At 49.2% G+C, this 16707-nt stretch overlaps 1 protein-coding gene across 5 annotated transcripts in view; it reads right to left on the bottom strand.

The window, feature by feature from the left end:
• ACOX3 (acyl-CoA oxidase 3, pristanoyl) overlaps positions 1-15831 on the bottom strand; it is a 47333-nt gene extending 31502 nt beyond the window's left edge. For 2 of the 5 annotated variants that reach the window (XM_061191912.1, XM_061191917.1), the window contains exons 1-6: positions 15718-15831; positions 8896-9051; positions 8337-8567; positions 7343-7417; positions 6761-6850; positions 4256-4399 (exon numbers count right to left, since the gene is read on the bottom strand). In XM_061191912.1, the coding sequence (XP_061047895.1) occupies positions 4256-4399; positions 6761-6850; positions 7343-7417; positions 8337-8567; positions 8896-9039 (684 nt within the window). In that variant the 5' untranslated portion in view covers positions 9040-9051; positions 15718-15831. Of the gene's footprint in view, positions 1-4255; positions 4400-6760; positions 6851-7342; positions 7418-8336; positions 8568-8895; positions 9052-15170; positions 15304-15330; positions 15352-15380; positions 15408-15717 lie in introns of those variants that run through there. The other 3 variants (XM_061191914.1, XM_061191916.1, XM_061191915.1) reach the window with 3 other exon arrangements.
• Between the last annotated feature and the right edge of the window lie 876 nt (positions 15832-16707).

The following is a 16707-nucleotide window of genomic DNA, read 5'->3' as shown; positions in this document are numbered from 1 at the left end:
TCCTCCAAGAGTCAGGGGAGGAGAGGGCATGGAGAGAGGGGGGCCACATGCAGACGGAAGCAGAGACAGGAGGGAAGCGGCCACAGCCCAGGAACTCTGGGGTCACCAGAAGCTGAAAGAGACAGGAAGGACCCTCCCATGGAGCCTCCGGGGGGAGTGTGGCCTTTCTGACACCTTGATTTCAGACCTCTGGCCTCCAGACTGCGGAGAGTAAATTTCTGTGGTTTCAGGCCCCCAGTCTGTGGTGCTTTGTTTGGTTATGATGGCCCCAGGACGCTGACGTAGGAGCTGATTAGTACGTGCTGCCTGGAGGATGCCAGGCATCTCCCAGTCATATTTTAGATGGAGGACTTTCCACTGTCTTTTAATGAAATGACAAAACGGTTGTGCACATACTTGCTGTGAATTATTTCTGTAAATCTCTGCTCCCCCAAATGAGTTTCCAGTAAATATACTTACTAACACACACACAGACAGCTAGCTGACTGGTCCTCGCTTTGTGCGCCCTAAGCGGACAGTATGGAGTTTTGTTCTCAAAGACTTTTAGTGATTCCTACCAGGCGTGATTGCGCCACCCTCCCCTCCCAGTGTCATTTGCCGATGTCTGCTGGTATTTTTGGTTGTCGTAAGTGGCGGGTACTACAGGCGTCTAGTGGGTAGAGGCCAGCGATGCTAAGCATCCTACGGTGCATAGGGTGGTCCTGCAGTCTGGAATTATCCAGCCCCGAATGCCAACGGCACGAAGGCTGACAAAAACATCCGTGTTAAAGAACTACTGAATTTGCACTATTAGAAATTTAGCTATTTGTATGAATTGCTAGTTTTTCTTTCTTTCAGTGGAACAGTTAGCTAATTTAGTTGAACTTTATAATACAGATAAAATAAAATTGAAGGCTAGCGACAAACAATAAGGCTCAGTAAAGATTCAGATAAAAACTCTTGAAATCCTTATGAAACAGAAAAAAATAGTTTTACAAAAAAGATGGAGAGGAGAAGAGATATAAAAAACAGTTAGTGATTTTCAAGTAATCAAACAGAAAAATACTGCTAATGCCAGTTTTCAGTTCATCTAGAAAGAAATGATAACATAGTCCTTACAAACTTCATGTTAACTTCTCAAATCAAGGAAAGGACGCTCACTAAAGTCAAAACCAGAATTAAGTTAATGGTCTCCTCTTCTCAAAAGTATTTAATTGTATCAATTTACATATAACATTTCCCACAATATTTGGAGACTGTCCACCTGATATGATATAACAAACCTGCAATAAATTATGCCCTCCGGTAGGTACACACTACTACGTATAAAGTAAATAAGCTACAAGGATACATTGTATAGCACAGGGAATATAGCCAATATTTAATAATAACTTTAAATGGAGTATAATCTATAAAAATTTTGAATCACTGTATTGTACACCTGAAACTAATATAACATTGTAAACCAAGTATACCTCAATAAAAAAAAAAAACTTTTTTAATTAAAGAAAAAGAAGTATTGGTACCTAAATAGTGTAAGCCACTACACTGTACTAAACTAATCCTGTTGAATTTTCCAATAAAAAAAGTTATATCCCTCCACTTTATCAGCTAATGACCTATGGCACATATCACATTCTAATTAAATAGTTTTGTGATGACTTATTTCAACCTCTCTTTCTGAGTAGACGGTAAACTCCATGAGGACAGGATTCACGCCGCCCTCGAGCCTGCACTGGATATGCACTAAGTACACAGAGAGGATATGCCAGATGGAGGGGCGACAACATCCTACTGAGTGTTTAAAGCACAACGTGTAACAGAATCCAGAACACCATGGCTCTATAGTCTAAGAACCAGAGACACTGAAAGACATTGCATTCAAGTCCAATTTCCATAAGAAGTTCACTTGAGGTACAAATCTATACTCCAGAAACAGTGTGTGGTGGCCTTAGGTATCAAAAAATACACCTGGTCTGCAGGGGTTCATTGCAAATTGAAAAATAAGGACATGAGCACCAAAGGGAAATGGGTCAACTGGACGTCATCAAAATTCAAGCCCTTGTGCACAGAGGACGTTATCGAGAAAGTGAAGATAATTTTAGAACACGAGGAAATATTTGCACACCATCCATCCGATAAGGCTTAGTATGCAGAATACATAAAGAACCCTTGTGACTCACCAAAAATCACAAACAATCCGATTAAGAAATGAACTGAGAGTCTGAACATACAACTGGACGATGACCAGACCACGTGTGAAAGCAGGGCTCTGACCCTTGGCCCGCAGCCGCCAGCACCGGGAGCCAGCCTGCTGGGGGTCAGACATGCAGGAGGGCAGACTGCTGTCTCTAGTGACAAGCCAGGAAGCCAAACAGCCACCCCTGGCCAATCGGCCAGGACTCGATCAATACTGACGGCCTCCCTAATCGTTGTCCTGCTTCCAACTCAGGACCAACCCCAGAAGGTCCCACCTGCTCCCTGAAGAGTCACCTGGGATGCCTCCCTCTTCTGGTAGCCCCTCCCCCCAACCAGGCCTCCAGCCCCATCAGGCACCCTGAGCCCCCTTTTCTCCACTGGGAAGCTCGCCCACTCCTCTGCCTGCCTCTGGGTCTCTGCCAATCACAATGAGGAAGGCTGACCCCCGGCTCAGCCAGCTCTGAGCAAACAGCCTTTGCTTTCTCAGTCCCTGCTTGGTTCCACAGGGCAAAGGATTTGAATAGACATTTTGACAAAGAAGATAAGCAAATGGCACAGGAAAATATGTTCCACATCGTTGGTTATTAAGAAAATGCAAATCAAAATCACAACCAGATACTGCTTCATACCCACTAGGGTGGTTATGGGGAAAAAAAAGGAAAATAACAAGTGTTGGTGAGGATGTGAAGAAACTGGAGCCCTCGGCATTGCAGGTGGGGATGTAAAATGGTGGAAACTAGTATGGGATTCTACAAAAAGTTTAACACAGAATGACCATACGACCCAGCAATTCCACTCCTAGGTACCTACCCCAAAGAACTGAAGACTGGTGTCCAAACAGACACTGCTCATGAATGTTGACAGTGACATTACTCCCGACAGCCAAAAGGTGAAACCACCCAACATCCATCAAAGGACAAATGGATACACAAACTGTGGACCATCCACATAATGGATCATTCAGGCTTAACAAGGAAGGGGGTTCTGGGACAGGCTGCGACATGGATGAACTTCAAAAACACATGAAGAGAAAGAAGTCAGACACAAAAGGTCACATAGTGCATGATGCATTTTATATGAAACATCCAGAAGAGGCAGATGCATAGAGACAGAAAGCAGACCACTGGTTGCCAGAGCTGGGGAGGGTGGCAGGGAGGCAGTGCTGAATGAGTGTGGGGTTTCTTCTAGAAAGGAAACGCTCTGAAACTAGAGAGATACAACATCGTGAATTCCCTAAATGCCACTAAATTGTTCACTTTAAAATGGTTAATTTTGGTAATTCCCTAGTGGTCCAGTGGTTCAGACTCTGTGCTTTCACTGCCGTGGGCCCGGGTTCAGTCCCTGGTCGGGGAACTAAGATCCCGCAAGCCACACAGCGCGGCCAAAAAAATAAATAAATTTAATTTAATTTAAAAATAAATAAAATGGTTAATTGCATGTTACATGAATTTCAGCTCAATTAAAAAAAAATGATGATTTTCTTCTCTCATGAGAGCACTGCCCCCATCAGAAAAGTCTTTGAGAATAAAAAATGCCAGAATGGGTCTGGGGGTGGGGGAAACAGGGTGTCATTCAGTATCCAGTCAGCCCAGATAGAAAGGTCCTGGAGAACCTCCCAGAGCTCCAAGTCCAGGGACACTGCAGCCGCCCTTGGCAGCGGGAAACAGGCCGGCCATCCCAGGCACCCCCGATGGCCAAAGCTCCGTTTGTGACCCAGGAAGGGGCTACATGAAAGCCCCCAAGTCAGACTTCACGTCAGAACTCCTGGAGCCCCTGACACCGGCTGCCGGAGCCTGGGGGGTGGGGACAGGTGTCCCCACCATGCCAGTGTGGCCCCCAGGAGGATGGAGATTCTCCCCCAGATGATCCTGGGCTCAGGGTTTCTCAGCGGCAGCACACTGACATTTGGGGCTGATCAGGCTTCTGGCGGGGGGGTGGCAGCAGGGCTGTCGCATGTACTACAGGGTGTTTAAGGCACCCTTGGTCTGTACCCCAGATGCCAGAAGCACCCCGTCCCCAGCTGTGATGAAAATGTCTCCAGACTGGCCAGACACCCCCGGGTAAAACCTGCCCCTACCTGCACGACAAAGGGGTGCAGCCCGTGGCACTGGCCCCCCGGCGTGTACAGCTGAGCAAACACCACCGCGTGCGTAGCCGTCTTGCCCATATTGCCAACCCAGAACTTGGCGGCTTCGAAATCAGGGGAGTGTATGATGAGTTCCTGCACGAGGAAAAAAAATTAAAGTTACAGTTGGAGACTGGGGAATACACGGAATTTCTTTCTCTCTTTGACACACTCGATTTTCTCTGTTCATAATCTTTTCAGGCAAGAGCAAGAACGGGCTGAAGGTTATCTCCTGCATGGCACAGGTAGCCCTGCTTTTAAACAGAGCATATCCTGGGTCTTATGACTTAAAGAAGCACCTTCCTATGGAAAACGATGACCAGTATGTCGAACAATAAAATATACGCAAAATACCTTGGAAGCTGCCAACGCCCGACAGCGTTTACCTTCCCAGCAAGCCTCCCCTGAGCACGGCCTTTGGGAGGAGGGACGGGTCCCCTCCTCTGCCTCACGCCTGCCTGACCCTTCATCCACCTCTAATTCACGACGTTCTGTCCCTCCGCTCGCCCTGTCTCTCCCACCTACAGGCTGGGGGAGATGACGGGGGGATGACACCCCACGAGCCCAGGAGCACGAGGCAGACAAGCACAGGAATTAAAGAAGGAGCAGACAGGAGGACACAGCCGGGGCCTTGGGGAGGCAGGAGACAGCAGGAGAGCAAGAGGAAAGCAGGGCTGGGGGCTGCCCCCGGGGAGGTGCCCACTGGAGGGCCCGGGAAAGACTGAACCACTCCAAGGAGAGGGCCTCCTGGTCACTGGACGGACAGCGCCTGCGGGCAGAGGAGAGCGTGTCACCTCCCGCATAAATTCCCGAGGCCCCTGGAGGCCAGCTCCAGTTCAGCTTTCCTTGTTCTTGCAGGGCTCACAGGGAGAATTTCCTTCTGTAACCGGCGGTGTGTATGATTTTATAAGCTGTACGTGTGCTACTGCACGAGATAGTACACAGCCACCCTCCCCGCACCCCCCACACTCTCCCCTCACCCCCCGCGTCTCCACAGTCCTGGCACACCCAGCTTCTCCGGTGACCGTCGGCATCTCCCCTCCAGCATAAGAGGCCCACCGGCCTGCTCACCGCTGTGAGTCCAGGCCCTCGCCGCGGCTTCTAGCACACAGTAGGTGCTCAACAATTACCGGTTGTCTAGACCAACACAACCCGCGGCCCGTGGGAGGCTAGGGGATCCTAATCTTGACCGATCTGCACTTAAGGACAAACGCCAAGAGGAACAGGGTCAGAAACAACTGCCTGTCTGCATTCCGCCCAGGCCACCAGGCCACAGAGGCACTGACCTCTCTGTGCCGGAGTTGGAAGCCCCCCTTCCCCCCACACCGAGAGCCCAGGGGCACGGAAGCCGAGGAAAGAGAAGGCCGAGAGCCACAAAGACCTGGGTTCAGACAAAGGTATGTCGTGGCTTAAATGACAGGTAAGAACCCAAGAGGCCACGTGGCCTGCTCTCAGCCCCGAGAGCGTGGCTGGCCCTCGGCTCTGCCCCCAGGCACCACCCGGCAGCCTGCGGGGCGCCCACCGTGACCCCCCTCCACTGCCCCTGCTCCGCCGGGGGCTCCTTGGGTTCATCCTCTTGAGCCCCCAGCCTGCAGCACGGCAGGCACACAACCCACACTCGGCCGGCACTGCCCCGTGAATGACTGGCCGCATGGTGAGCGGACGCACGGGACACGGTTTCACTCTGCCGAACCACACGACCAACCGGGCCGGCGAAGGCCAAAGGGTCCCAGGACACCAGAACCGTGAGAAAGTGGCAGAAGGACGCGGGCCTCTGGGAGACATGGGGGCAAAGGGGCCCGACGCCAGTGATGGGAGAGGGTCCGCAGGATGCGAGCAGCAGAGGTCACAGATCCCCCGCACGCCCCGTCCTCTCCGCCTCCCTCACTGCCGTCCACAGCGCCGACCGCCCCACACACCACGACCCCACCTGTTCACAGGCTCGCCTCCTCTAGAGCACGTGCCCCCAGACAGCAAGGACCGCCAGGATCCCACGGACATGTGCCACGAGAATCCACGAATGCAGGAGGAGTGCCAGGACCGGAGGGGCCGGGCCACTGCCCGAAAGAGCCTGGCCACAGGCAGGGGATGCAGACAGACAGCTAGAGAGGGACAGGGGTCACAGAGAATCTTCTTTACTGTTTGTTCTACAAAGCAGGAGCAGATTGAACGGTTTACAAATCAAACACCAAACCTGGTAAACAAAGAAATAAATTTTACCAAATGATAGCTCGTGCCTTCACCACATTCAAATTCCACCCAAATCCAAAGCAGGACAGATTTCCGGGTGGGACTGGGTTTCACCTCTCACAGCCTTTATCTCCTAAGCTCCAGTGTTCTGCGTGACAGATCTCAGTGTGCACTCATGTAAAAAGACGGGTTTCTTGGTCTAATTGCATGACAACACCACGTTTCATGTGCTCGAAGCCCAGAGACAGACGGGCGGGTATCACCTACCTCAGTGGTGGCGTCATAGTGAGCGGTCGTCCGCATGGCCTTGGTATTACTCCCGTGACTCACTTCAGTCAGAGCAAAACATCCAAAAATCTAATGTGGAAACAGAAAATGATGTAAGGCGAGGGTCCCCTTCGTGGAGGGACCCTGCCAACACCCTTCCCTTACGGCCTAAACCACCCATCAAAGCCCCAAATCTCCATTTCCTATCTAACAACCAGTGACCTTACTGAGCCATCCTGCCGTGCCGGCCGCCGGCCGCAACTCCCGCCTGTGAGAACAGCAGGTTGGATGAGCGGACGGCGGCCTCGCTAAGTCAGCACGGCGGCAAGAACGGCTCCCGGGCGGCAGGAGAGAACGGAAGGCTTTACCTCGATAACAAAAACCTGAATTCCTATAACGCTGGGAATCTGGCACACCCCGGTGTGGTAAACAACAGCCTTAGCTATTTGGTGAAAAGCCTGAGAACATCATGAAATAAGACGGACATCCCTACCCTCTGCTGCAAGCTGCCCCTTCCACAAACCTCTAAGGGGAACAGGGAACAGGACATGAGCTCGCGACTTACCACGAACCTCAACTGACCTCCATATTGAAGATCTTTGGAAGATATTTGAAATGCCTTTCAGAACCAGAGTTGTAGATCGCTGATCCAAAGGTCTGAAAATATAACATCATGACGTAAAAAGGTGGAAGCTCATGAGTGCTGCCGCCCTGGGATTTCACACCCACCCTACCACGGTCCCTCAGCACCACAGCATCCCACAGCGAGGTCATCAGGTTCCCAGAGGTAAGGGCACTGGTGTCCAAGGTCCAGGGTCCCCTGAGACACAGCCTTGAGCTCGTGGAGTGGCGAGACCTGGGTCCTTGTCCCAAGCAGTTTACGTGAGTTACACAGAACTGTGAGGGTCCATGAACAGCAAGGAGATGGGGGTTGGGTGAGGGATGAGGGTGCAGGAAAGGCGGAGTGAGCCCACCTTTCCTTCACACAGCATGTGGATGAGGCCGCCTTCTCAAGTTCAGCTCTACCCATGTATTTGAGGCAGAAACACAGGCTTCACCTTTGACCTACTTTCTCTCTCTCTCTCTCTCTCTCTCTCTCTCTCTCTCTCCTCTCTCTCTCTCTCTTTCTTTCTTTCTCTCTCTCTCCCTCCCTTTCTTCCTTTCTTTATTTTTTGGTATAAAGCAGAAGTCCCAAAGCTCCTGTTCCTATGGGGCTTTAACTTCACAGCACTGCACTTTATCCAAGGACTTAACGCGTAAATATTTGCATAAATGGCTGAAAAAACATCGGCCTTCTCACTAAAAGTCACAAGATCTGCCCACACGTTCTCATCTCTGCTTTTGTTTCCTATCTTATTTTCTAGAAATCGCTCTAAATGAACATTTCCCCAACGCACAGATCTCCCAAAACTTTAGAAGCAGGCAAACGCTGACAACCACGAACCCACAAAGGCACCTGTCTCCCTCTCACGGGCCGAGTGTGCCTTAGGTCCACGTGGACAGACAGCCGTCGTGGCCCCGGGGCGCAGGGTGAGAGTGGGGATCCCTCTCCTCTCCTCTCCTGGGGCCGACTCACCAGCGTGTGCAGGAAGAACTTGGTGGCCAGGGACCAGTCGTACATGCCCAGGCACTGGATCAGAGCCAGAACCCTCTGCGGGCTCCCCAGCAAGTCCTCCACGCGGAGGAAGTCGTATTCGAAGACCCGCTTGCAGCGCAGGAAGTTCAGCTCCCGGTACTTCTCCAGCGAGAGACTGCTGGGGGGATGGGCGAAGAGGGGGTCGTTCTCCAGAGCCGAGAAGATGTTTTTCTGGAAACGCAGGGGACACGGAATGGCTGATTTGGAGGTAAAGTATGGAATGTCGCTATGCTCTGGCTTATGTGGATTTCTCATGGCCACGTCTCATGGCCTCAGACGTGCAGTCTAACCCAGAAATGCAGGGACAGAGGTGAGAGTCCTTCCCAGGGGAGAGCGGAGGGCCCCAGGCTTAGGAAGCTCCACCTGTCTGTGTTCATTCATTCCCAGCTCCCTATGATTCCCCGAGGGCCCGCCCCACCTTTCTGCCGAGGAACCAGCCACCCAGCAGACCCTGCCCGACGGCGTGAGGGTCCCCCGGCGCCGCCCAGCCCAGCCTCACCTTGAAGCGCAGCATGTCCGGCCCTTCCCAGAACAGCGCCAGTTCCTTCCAGGGGAAGGAGGCGCGGGCGCGGGCCGCATGCAGGGGCCCCCGGGGCAGGTCTGGCAGCAGGGGGTCATCGCTCCCTTCCCCAAGGGGCGCCATCACTCCCGCCACCTGCACAGACACATGAACCAAGTCAGCTCGTGTCCTACTCACACCATCACCAACAACGGCACACATGCGGCAGGGTGTGAAGGACAAACGAGCTCTGACTCTGAAGGGACAGCCAGCGGGGACCACAGAGCTGACAGCCATTCTCCCAGGAGAGAAGGTGAGTGCTCCGCGTTTCTATTCCTGAACCAAGGTGATGAGGAGTTGGACGGGGGCAAAGGGCAGCCCAGGGCTGGCGCTGTGAAGCACCAAGGTCCAGGGCTCTGTGTGCTACAGCCTGGCCTGAAGACACCTCGCCCCCGCCAGGCCATCCAGACCGGCGGCCCAGGAAGCCTCGCCCTGGAGTCGAGCCAGTGCTGGCCAGTGCACTCTGGCTACACCCCTAGGGTCCCCTTGGGCCCGCCTGGACGGGGGATGCCCGCGCAGAGCCTGGACGGGGGATGTCTGCCCAGAGCCTGGACGGGGGATGTCTGGCTTCTACTAACCGAGCAACCCAGCTCTCTTGACCAAAGGTTCGATCTGGAATTTTCTGAGCAGACTGGCTCCTTTTCCACAGTGCCTGGGCCAGTGAAGCCAGGGACAGGAGAGGCTTGTGAACACAGACCTAGAGGGCCACCAGGAGAGCAGAGTCCTGGGTGTGAACCCCCAGCTCAACTCTCCAAGGCCCAAGGGAACCTTTAAATCCTTCTAGTTAAACATTAGAATAGTCTAGGATGTCGGACTCTTGAGTATGATGGTCAAGATCGCTGATACACGATGGGAAAGTGGACTCTTTACTGGTGAAGCACCTCTGTCTTCTGTGGGTGTGACAGGGGAAAAGATGGGAAGGGGCACATCTGACCACCCACGTGTGTGTCAGGGATGATGCCTCGACAGACTGCAGCTTATTTCACCCCCCAAACTGTGAGCCAAGTACTACTCTCCCTCTCGAAAGATGCAAGAACCCCAGCTCAGAGAGGCTTGCTGTCTTCTGGGAGCTCCCACCGCTCAGAAGTGGTAGAGAAGGGACCTGAACCCAGAGTCTGACCCCAAGGCAAGCTCTTCAGGCACCACTTTAAGATGCTGGGGAAAAAGGACAAACTAAACCTAGAGCAAGCAGAAAGGAAGAAGATAAAAGATTAGAGCCAAAATTATGGAATAGAAAAGAGAAAATCAACAAAAACAGAAGTTGGTTCTTTGAAAAGACTGACAAAATTGACAAACTTCTAGCTTGACTGACCCAGTTAAAAAAGAGGGAAAACACAAATTACTAACTTCAGGAACCAAGGAGGGACTATTACTACTGACCTTAAAGAAATAAAAAGGATGCTAAGGGAATCCTATGAACCACTGTATGCCAACAAATCCGATACACTCCATAAAATGGACAAATTCCTCAAAAGACACAATCTACCAAAACTGACTCATGAAGAAATAGAAAATGTGAATAGACCTATAACAAGTAAAGAGATTGAATTAGGAATCAATAAACGACACACAAAGAAAAGCCAGAGGCCTTCGGTTGTGAATTCTACCAAACATTTAAAGAAGAATACCAGTAATCTACAAACTCTTCCCCCCATCCCCTGCCCCCCAAAAAAGAGGAAGGAACATGTCTGTAAAGTGTTCCATTAATCCAGTATTCCCTTGAAACCAAAACCAAAGACATCACAAGAAAACTACAGACCAACACCCCTCATGAATATAGCAAAAGTCCTCAATAAATCTTGCAAACTAAATCCAGCAACATACAAAAAAGATTATGCACCATGACCAAGTGAAATTTATGCTAGGAATGTAAGGCTGATTCAACATTTGAAAATCAATTCATGTACTACACCATATCAACAGAATAAAGGACAAAAAATACATGGTCATATCAACAGTTGCAGAAAAAGCATCTGACAAAATCGAACACCCTTTCATGATAAAAACTCAATAAACGAGAAATACTTTGATAAAAGCTATTTAACCTGATAAAAGGCATCTACGAAAACCCCATAGGTATCATTGTACTTAAATATGAAAGATTGAATGCCTTTCCCCTAAGATCAGGAACAAGACAAGGATGTCCACTACCTCTTCTTGTCGACACTATACTGGAGGTGCTAGTCAATGTAATTAGGCAAGAAATGAAATTACAGGCATCCAGATTAGAAACCTATCTCTATCTGCAGATGACATGACTTTGTATATAGAAATTCCAAAAAACGATTAGAATTAATAAATCAGTTCAGCCAGTTTGCAGGGTACAAGATCAGTAAGCAAAAGTCAACTGGTTTCTATATAATAGCAATGAACAACTCAAAAATGAAATTAAGAAAACAATTCCATCAACAACAGCATTAAATATGATAAAATACTTGGAAATAAATTCAACAAAAGAAGTGCAAAACTTGTACTCTGAAAACTATAAAACATTTTTGAAAGAAAACTAAGACCTAAATAAGACTGCCCTGGTGGCGGAAGTCTTGTACCCCTTGTTCACGGATCAGAAGACTTAATATTGTTAAGATACCAATATTCCCCAACTCATCTACAGATTCAGTGTCATCCCAGTCAAAATTCCAGCTGGCTTTTTTTGCAAGAATTAAAAAGCTGACCCTAAAATTCATATGGAAATATAAGGAACTCAGAATAGACAAAAACATCTTGAAAAAGTTGGAGGGTTCACACTTCTTCCTGATTTCAAAATTTGCTACAAAGTGACAATAATGAAGACACTGTGGTACTGGCATAAAGATAGGCATATTTACCAATGGAATAGGATTGAGAGTCCAGCAATAAACCTTAACATGTAGGGTCAATTGCTTTTTGAGAAGGGTGCCAAGACAGTTCAACAGAGAAAAACAGTCTTTTCTCAAATGGTGCTGGGGCAGCTGAATAACCACATGCAAAGGAATGAAGTTGAACTCTTTCCACACACATACACAAAAATTAACTCAGAATGGATCACAGATCTAAATGTAAGAGCTACAACTATAAACTCTTAGAAATATATATGAGTAAATTTTTATAATTTCAGGATAGGCAAAGCCTTCTTAGAGATGATACCAAAAGCACAAGCAACAAAAGAAAAAATATACATATTGGACTTCATCAAAATGAAAATGTTTTGCTGCAAAGGGCACCATCAAGAAAGTGGCAAATCAAAACTACAATGAGGTATCACCTCATTGAGTCAGAATGGCCATCACCAAAAAATCTACAAACAATAAATGCTGGAGAGGATGTGGAGAAAAGGGAGCCCTCCTACGCTGTGGGTAGGAATGTAAACTGGTACAGCTGAGACAGGCCTGGGACCTGGGACCCTTTGCTGCAGTGCTTGCACATGGACACACCTCTCTTTGAGCAACAAAAGACAAAGAAACTATATGGGACTAAACATAACTGCGTGCACGGGCAGTTGGGGCAAATTCTGGACAAGATATACAAAAGACCAAAAAACTCAAATGCCACTTCTGAAGAGCCGGGAGCAAAAGCAGGGTACTGGGCATGCCCCCTGCACTCAACCCCACCTAAGGGGTGGGCAGACCACCTAAGCCACCCCTCCGGCTCGACCCCTGTACACACCCCTAACCTCACCCCATATAAGGAACCAGCTCGCACCCCCTCAGGGAGTGAGCCAGCAAGGGAACCTGTTGTTTGCTCCCCGCTGCTGCAGCAGGGGTCCCAATAAAGCCTTGTTTGAATTTCTTGTCTGGTCTCTGATCAATTTCTATCGGTTGGGGAAGGCCAAGAACCCTGGTCACTATCACAGCCACTATGGAAAACAGTATGGAGGTTCCTTAAAAAACTAAATATAGAGTTGCCATATGATCCAGGAGTCCCACTCCTGGGCATATACCCGGAGAAAACCATAATTCAAAAAGATACACGCACCCCAATGTTCATTGCAGCACTATTTACAATAGCCAGGACATGAAAGCAACCTAAATGTCCATCAACAGAAGAATGGATAAAGAAGATGTGGTACATATATACAATGGAATATTACTCAGCCATAAAAAAGAACAAAATAATGCCATTGGCAGCAATGTGGAAGGACCTAGAGATTGTCATACTGAGTGAAGTAAGTCAGACACAGAAAGACAAATATCATATGATATTGCTTATATGTGGAATCTAAAAAAAAGGGTACAAATGAACTTATTTACAAAACAGAAGTAGAGCCACGGATGTAGAAAACAAACTTATGGTTACTGGGGTAAGGGGGAGGGAGGGATAAACTGGAAGATTGGGACTGACACATACACACAACTATATATAAAATAGATAACTAATAAGAAACTGCTGCATAGCATAGGGATCTCTACTCAATACTCTGTAATGGCCTATATGGGAAAAGAATCTTTAAAAAAAAAAAAGAGTGGCTATATGTGTAACTGATTCACTTTGCTGTACACCTGAAGCTAACACAACATTGCAAATCAACTATACTCCAATAAAAATTTTTTTAAAAAAGTGAAATGACAACCCAGAGAATGGGGGAAGAGATCTGAAAATCATATATTGATAAGGGACTTGTACCCAGGCTACATGAAGAATCTTAAAACTTAATAATAAAGCCAAATAACCCAATTTAAAGGGCTCAAATAGACATTTCTCCAAAGATATACGAATGGCCAACAAGCTCATGAAAAGACTCTCAACATCATTAGCCATCAGGGAGATGCAAATCAAAACCAAAATAAGATACCACTTTGCATACCCTAGGATGGCCATGGATCAAAAAGATAGATAATACCAAGTGTGGATGAGGATGCGGAGAAACTGGAACCCTTATACATTGCTGGTGGGAATGTAAAATGGTGCAGTGACTTTGGAAAATTTGGTAATTTTTCAAAAGCTTAAGTATACTGTTACCACATGACCCGGCAATTCCACTTCTAGGTATATAGCCAAGAGAAATGAAAATAAATATCCACACAAAAATTTGTATAAGAATATTCATAGCAGCATTTATAATAACCCAAAAGTAGAAACAACCCATATGTTCATCAATAAAATGTAGTCTCTCCATACAATGAAATATTATTTGCCACAAAAAGGAAGGCAGCACTGGCATATGCTACAATGTAGACGAACCTTGAAAACATGATGCTGGGTGAAAGAAGTCAGACTTGAAAGATAACAGACTGCATGATCCCATTTAAGTGAAATGATCAGATAGGGTAAAAAGAGAGAGACAGAAAGTAGGTTAGCAGCTGCCAGGAGCTGGGGAGGTGGGAAGATAAGGATTGTGACAACTAATGTGTCCACGGTTTCTTTTGGAGTGATGAACATGTCCTGGAATTAAACAGTGGCGTTGGTTGCACAACTCTGTGAATACAGGATAGGGAAAACCACTGATCTGTACACTTTAGATGGGTGAATTGTACAGTGAGTTATAGCTCAATAAATAGGTTAAATTAAAAAAAAAAAAAAAGTAAGGCACAGCTCTTGGCAGAGACCAAGTGCCCCCAAATGCAAGCTACAAAGTCCAAGGGAACTCTGTATCTCTCTGGACTTCCCTGCAGGTGGCCGCATCCCTGTTGCTCCTCAGGGTCCCTCCTGTTCGTTGGTCCAGACACCACACTTCTCCCTCTGCTTCTCCTCTTCTGTCTCCTTGCAGACTGGGCCTCAGCCACTCTCGCCCTGCATCATCTCATCCGTTTACATTGACTTAATTCACCAAGGGCTCCCAACTCCACACCTCCAGCCCCATGTGCTCATTGGCAGCTTCCTGGACACCCCTCTCCTCTCATGTTCCAGAGGTCCTCAAACTCTGAATGTTCAGCACAGAACTCACCCTCAGCCCCCGGCTCTACCTGTCCCCTTGCAGGGCCAGTTCCTTGCTGCCAGTGGCCCAAGGGTTAGTTGATCTATAAACCCAAGTGTCATCCTGGAACTCCCCTCTCCCTTGTGCCCCATAATCCAATTAGTTTCCAAGCCCTCCTCCCCCCCCGACCCCCCATTGCACCTCTTTAATGCCAACCGAACCCTTTCGTTTCTCTTTGCTCCTATTACATCTATCATAATAACCTCCAATTATTGAGCAAACATTGCGTGTGGGTGGGTGTGTTAATCTCACACTTTGCTAACAGAGATTGAATAGTTGATCTCCATGGTGCTGGCAACCCCAGTATAATCAGTACTCTCACTTTCTACGTGAGGAAACCGCAGCTTGTCAGAGTGGAGTAAATTGTCCAAGGTCTTAACGCTGTCATCAGGTACATCCCACCCCAAATGCCATGATCCTAAGCAGCAAAATGCCGCCTGAGGTCACCAACAGTACTGCATGATGGTTCAGCTGTTACATACAAGGATCTGAAGCCAGTCGCCTGGTGTCAGATCCCAACTCTAGAGCTTACGCGTCGGGCGAACTTGGCAAAGTCACTTCACCTCTCGGGGGTGATGACAACACGGTAAGGCTAGTCCAGTATCTAGTCTGCAGGCTGTTGCCATTCACGGGGGCACTTGGAGCAGTTCCCGGCACGGAACGTCCATACCATTATTGTGGCAATAGCCGCTTGCAGACAATTTCAGAGATGGCCCTAACATGCGGATCCGATCATTCTTCCTTTAGGTGACCTCAGGGGACAATGTCGTAACTCCTCAAAACGTCTCGCGCAGTTACCCGCCCGGCCGCCGGCCCTTGCAGCCTCTGCACCCAGCAATCCCGCGCGGGACACACATTTGCCCCCGGACCTGTGCACGTGGCGCCCCCGCGCTAATGCGGGCTGGACCTTCGGAACTCGCCAGGCCCTCCGGCTCGCGGGTCCTCGCACCGCCCAGCGCACACAGCAGGCACTCAACGCTCGTCCCCAGGACGGAGGCCGAAGTCCCAGACGAAGAGAAGCGCGCGCAGCCGCAGACAGGCCCTGCCGTCCGCACCGCACCGCTTCTCCTCCCCCGCCCCCTGACGTCATCTCGCCGCGCCGCCCGCCCCGTCGCCCGGGAAACGCAGGACGCGTCCGCGCGCAGAGGCTGCTGTGGCTGCGCGCAAACGGGGGACTTTTCTCGGACGGTCCCTGGCGCTCTTCCCAGTGGACCTTCCTGCAGAAGAATCCCGGGGATTCTGTTCCCTCCCTGGTTTTAGGACACTGCTTGACGTGCATTCGACAGGGAACGTGCTTTGGACATCTCTAGGTGGAATTGGGTGGACATAATGACTTTTTGGGCGGTGGCGAGGTGGGGAGAGAAGAAGGGTTCACACACTACTCGGGGTTGTTTTGCTGGGTAGGTAGAGATGCCATGGAGACCGACATAGGAGGAGCCACTTGGGGGAAGAGAAAGGGAGTTCTGTTTTGCACATGTTTTCTTAGCTACTTCCTGGTAAAGCTGCCAGGAGCTGGTGTGAGCAGGAGGGCAGGGTGCGAGCTCTTTCGGTAACTCAGCTGACGATGATCTGGCTGTCCTCTGCCGGGGCTCTGCCGTCAGTCCCCCTCCGCCCACTCTTGTCCTTTTGACATCTGTCCCACTCCACCCTGTTGGGCGCACCCATTCCCTGCTCATTTTGAGTCATTTGCTCTGTTGGCCATTGTTGGTAACTGCAATTATTTGAACACATTGTTAACACTAAAGTCTCCTCCAAAACTCTGGCCACTTGTCTCTCCTTATCCCCTTCCTCCTTTCTCTCCCATCACCGCCACCTCCCTTACCAGTTCAGGATCCACAGAAGAGTGGTTGAAAGGAGTC

Source organism: Eubalaena glacialis, chromosome 5, assembly GCF_028564815.1.
Source record: "Eubalaena glacialis isolate mEubGla1 chromosome 5, mEubGla1.1.hap2.+ XY, whole genome shotgun sequence".
In the NCBI taxonomy this organism is placed as follows: Eukaryota; Metazoa; Chordata; class Mammalia; order Artiodactyla; family Balaenidae; genus Eubalaena; species Eubalaena glacialis.
Note: the sequence above shows the minus strand (reverse complement) of the source record. Positions and strands in the feature narration are given on the sequence as shown.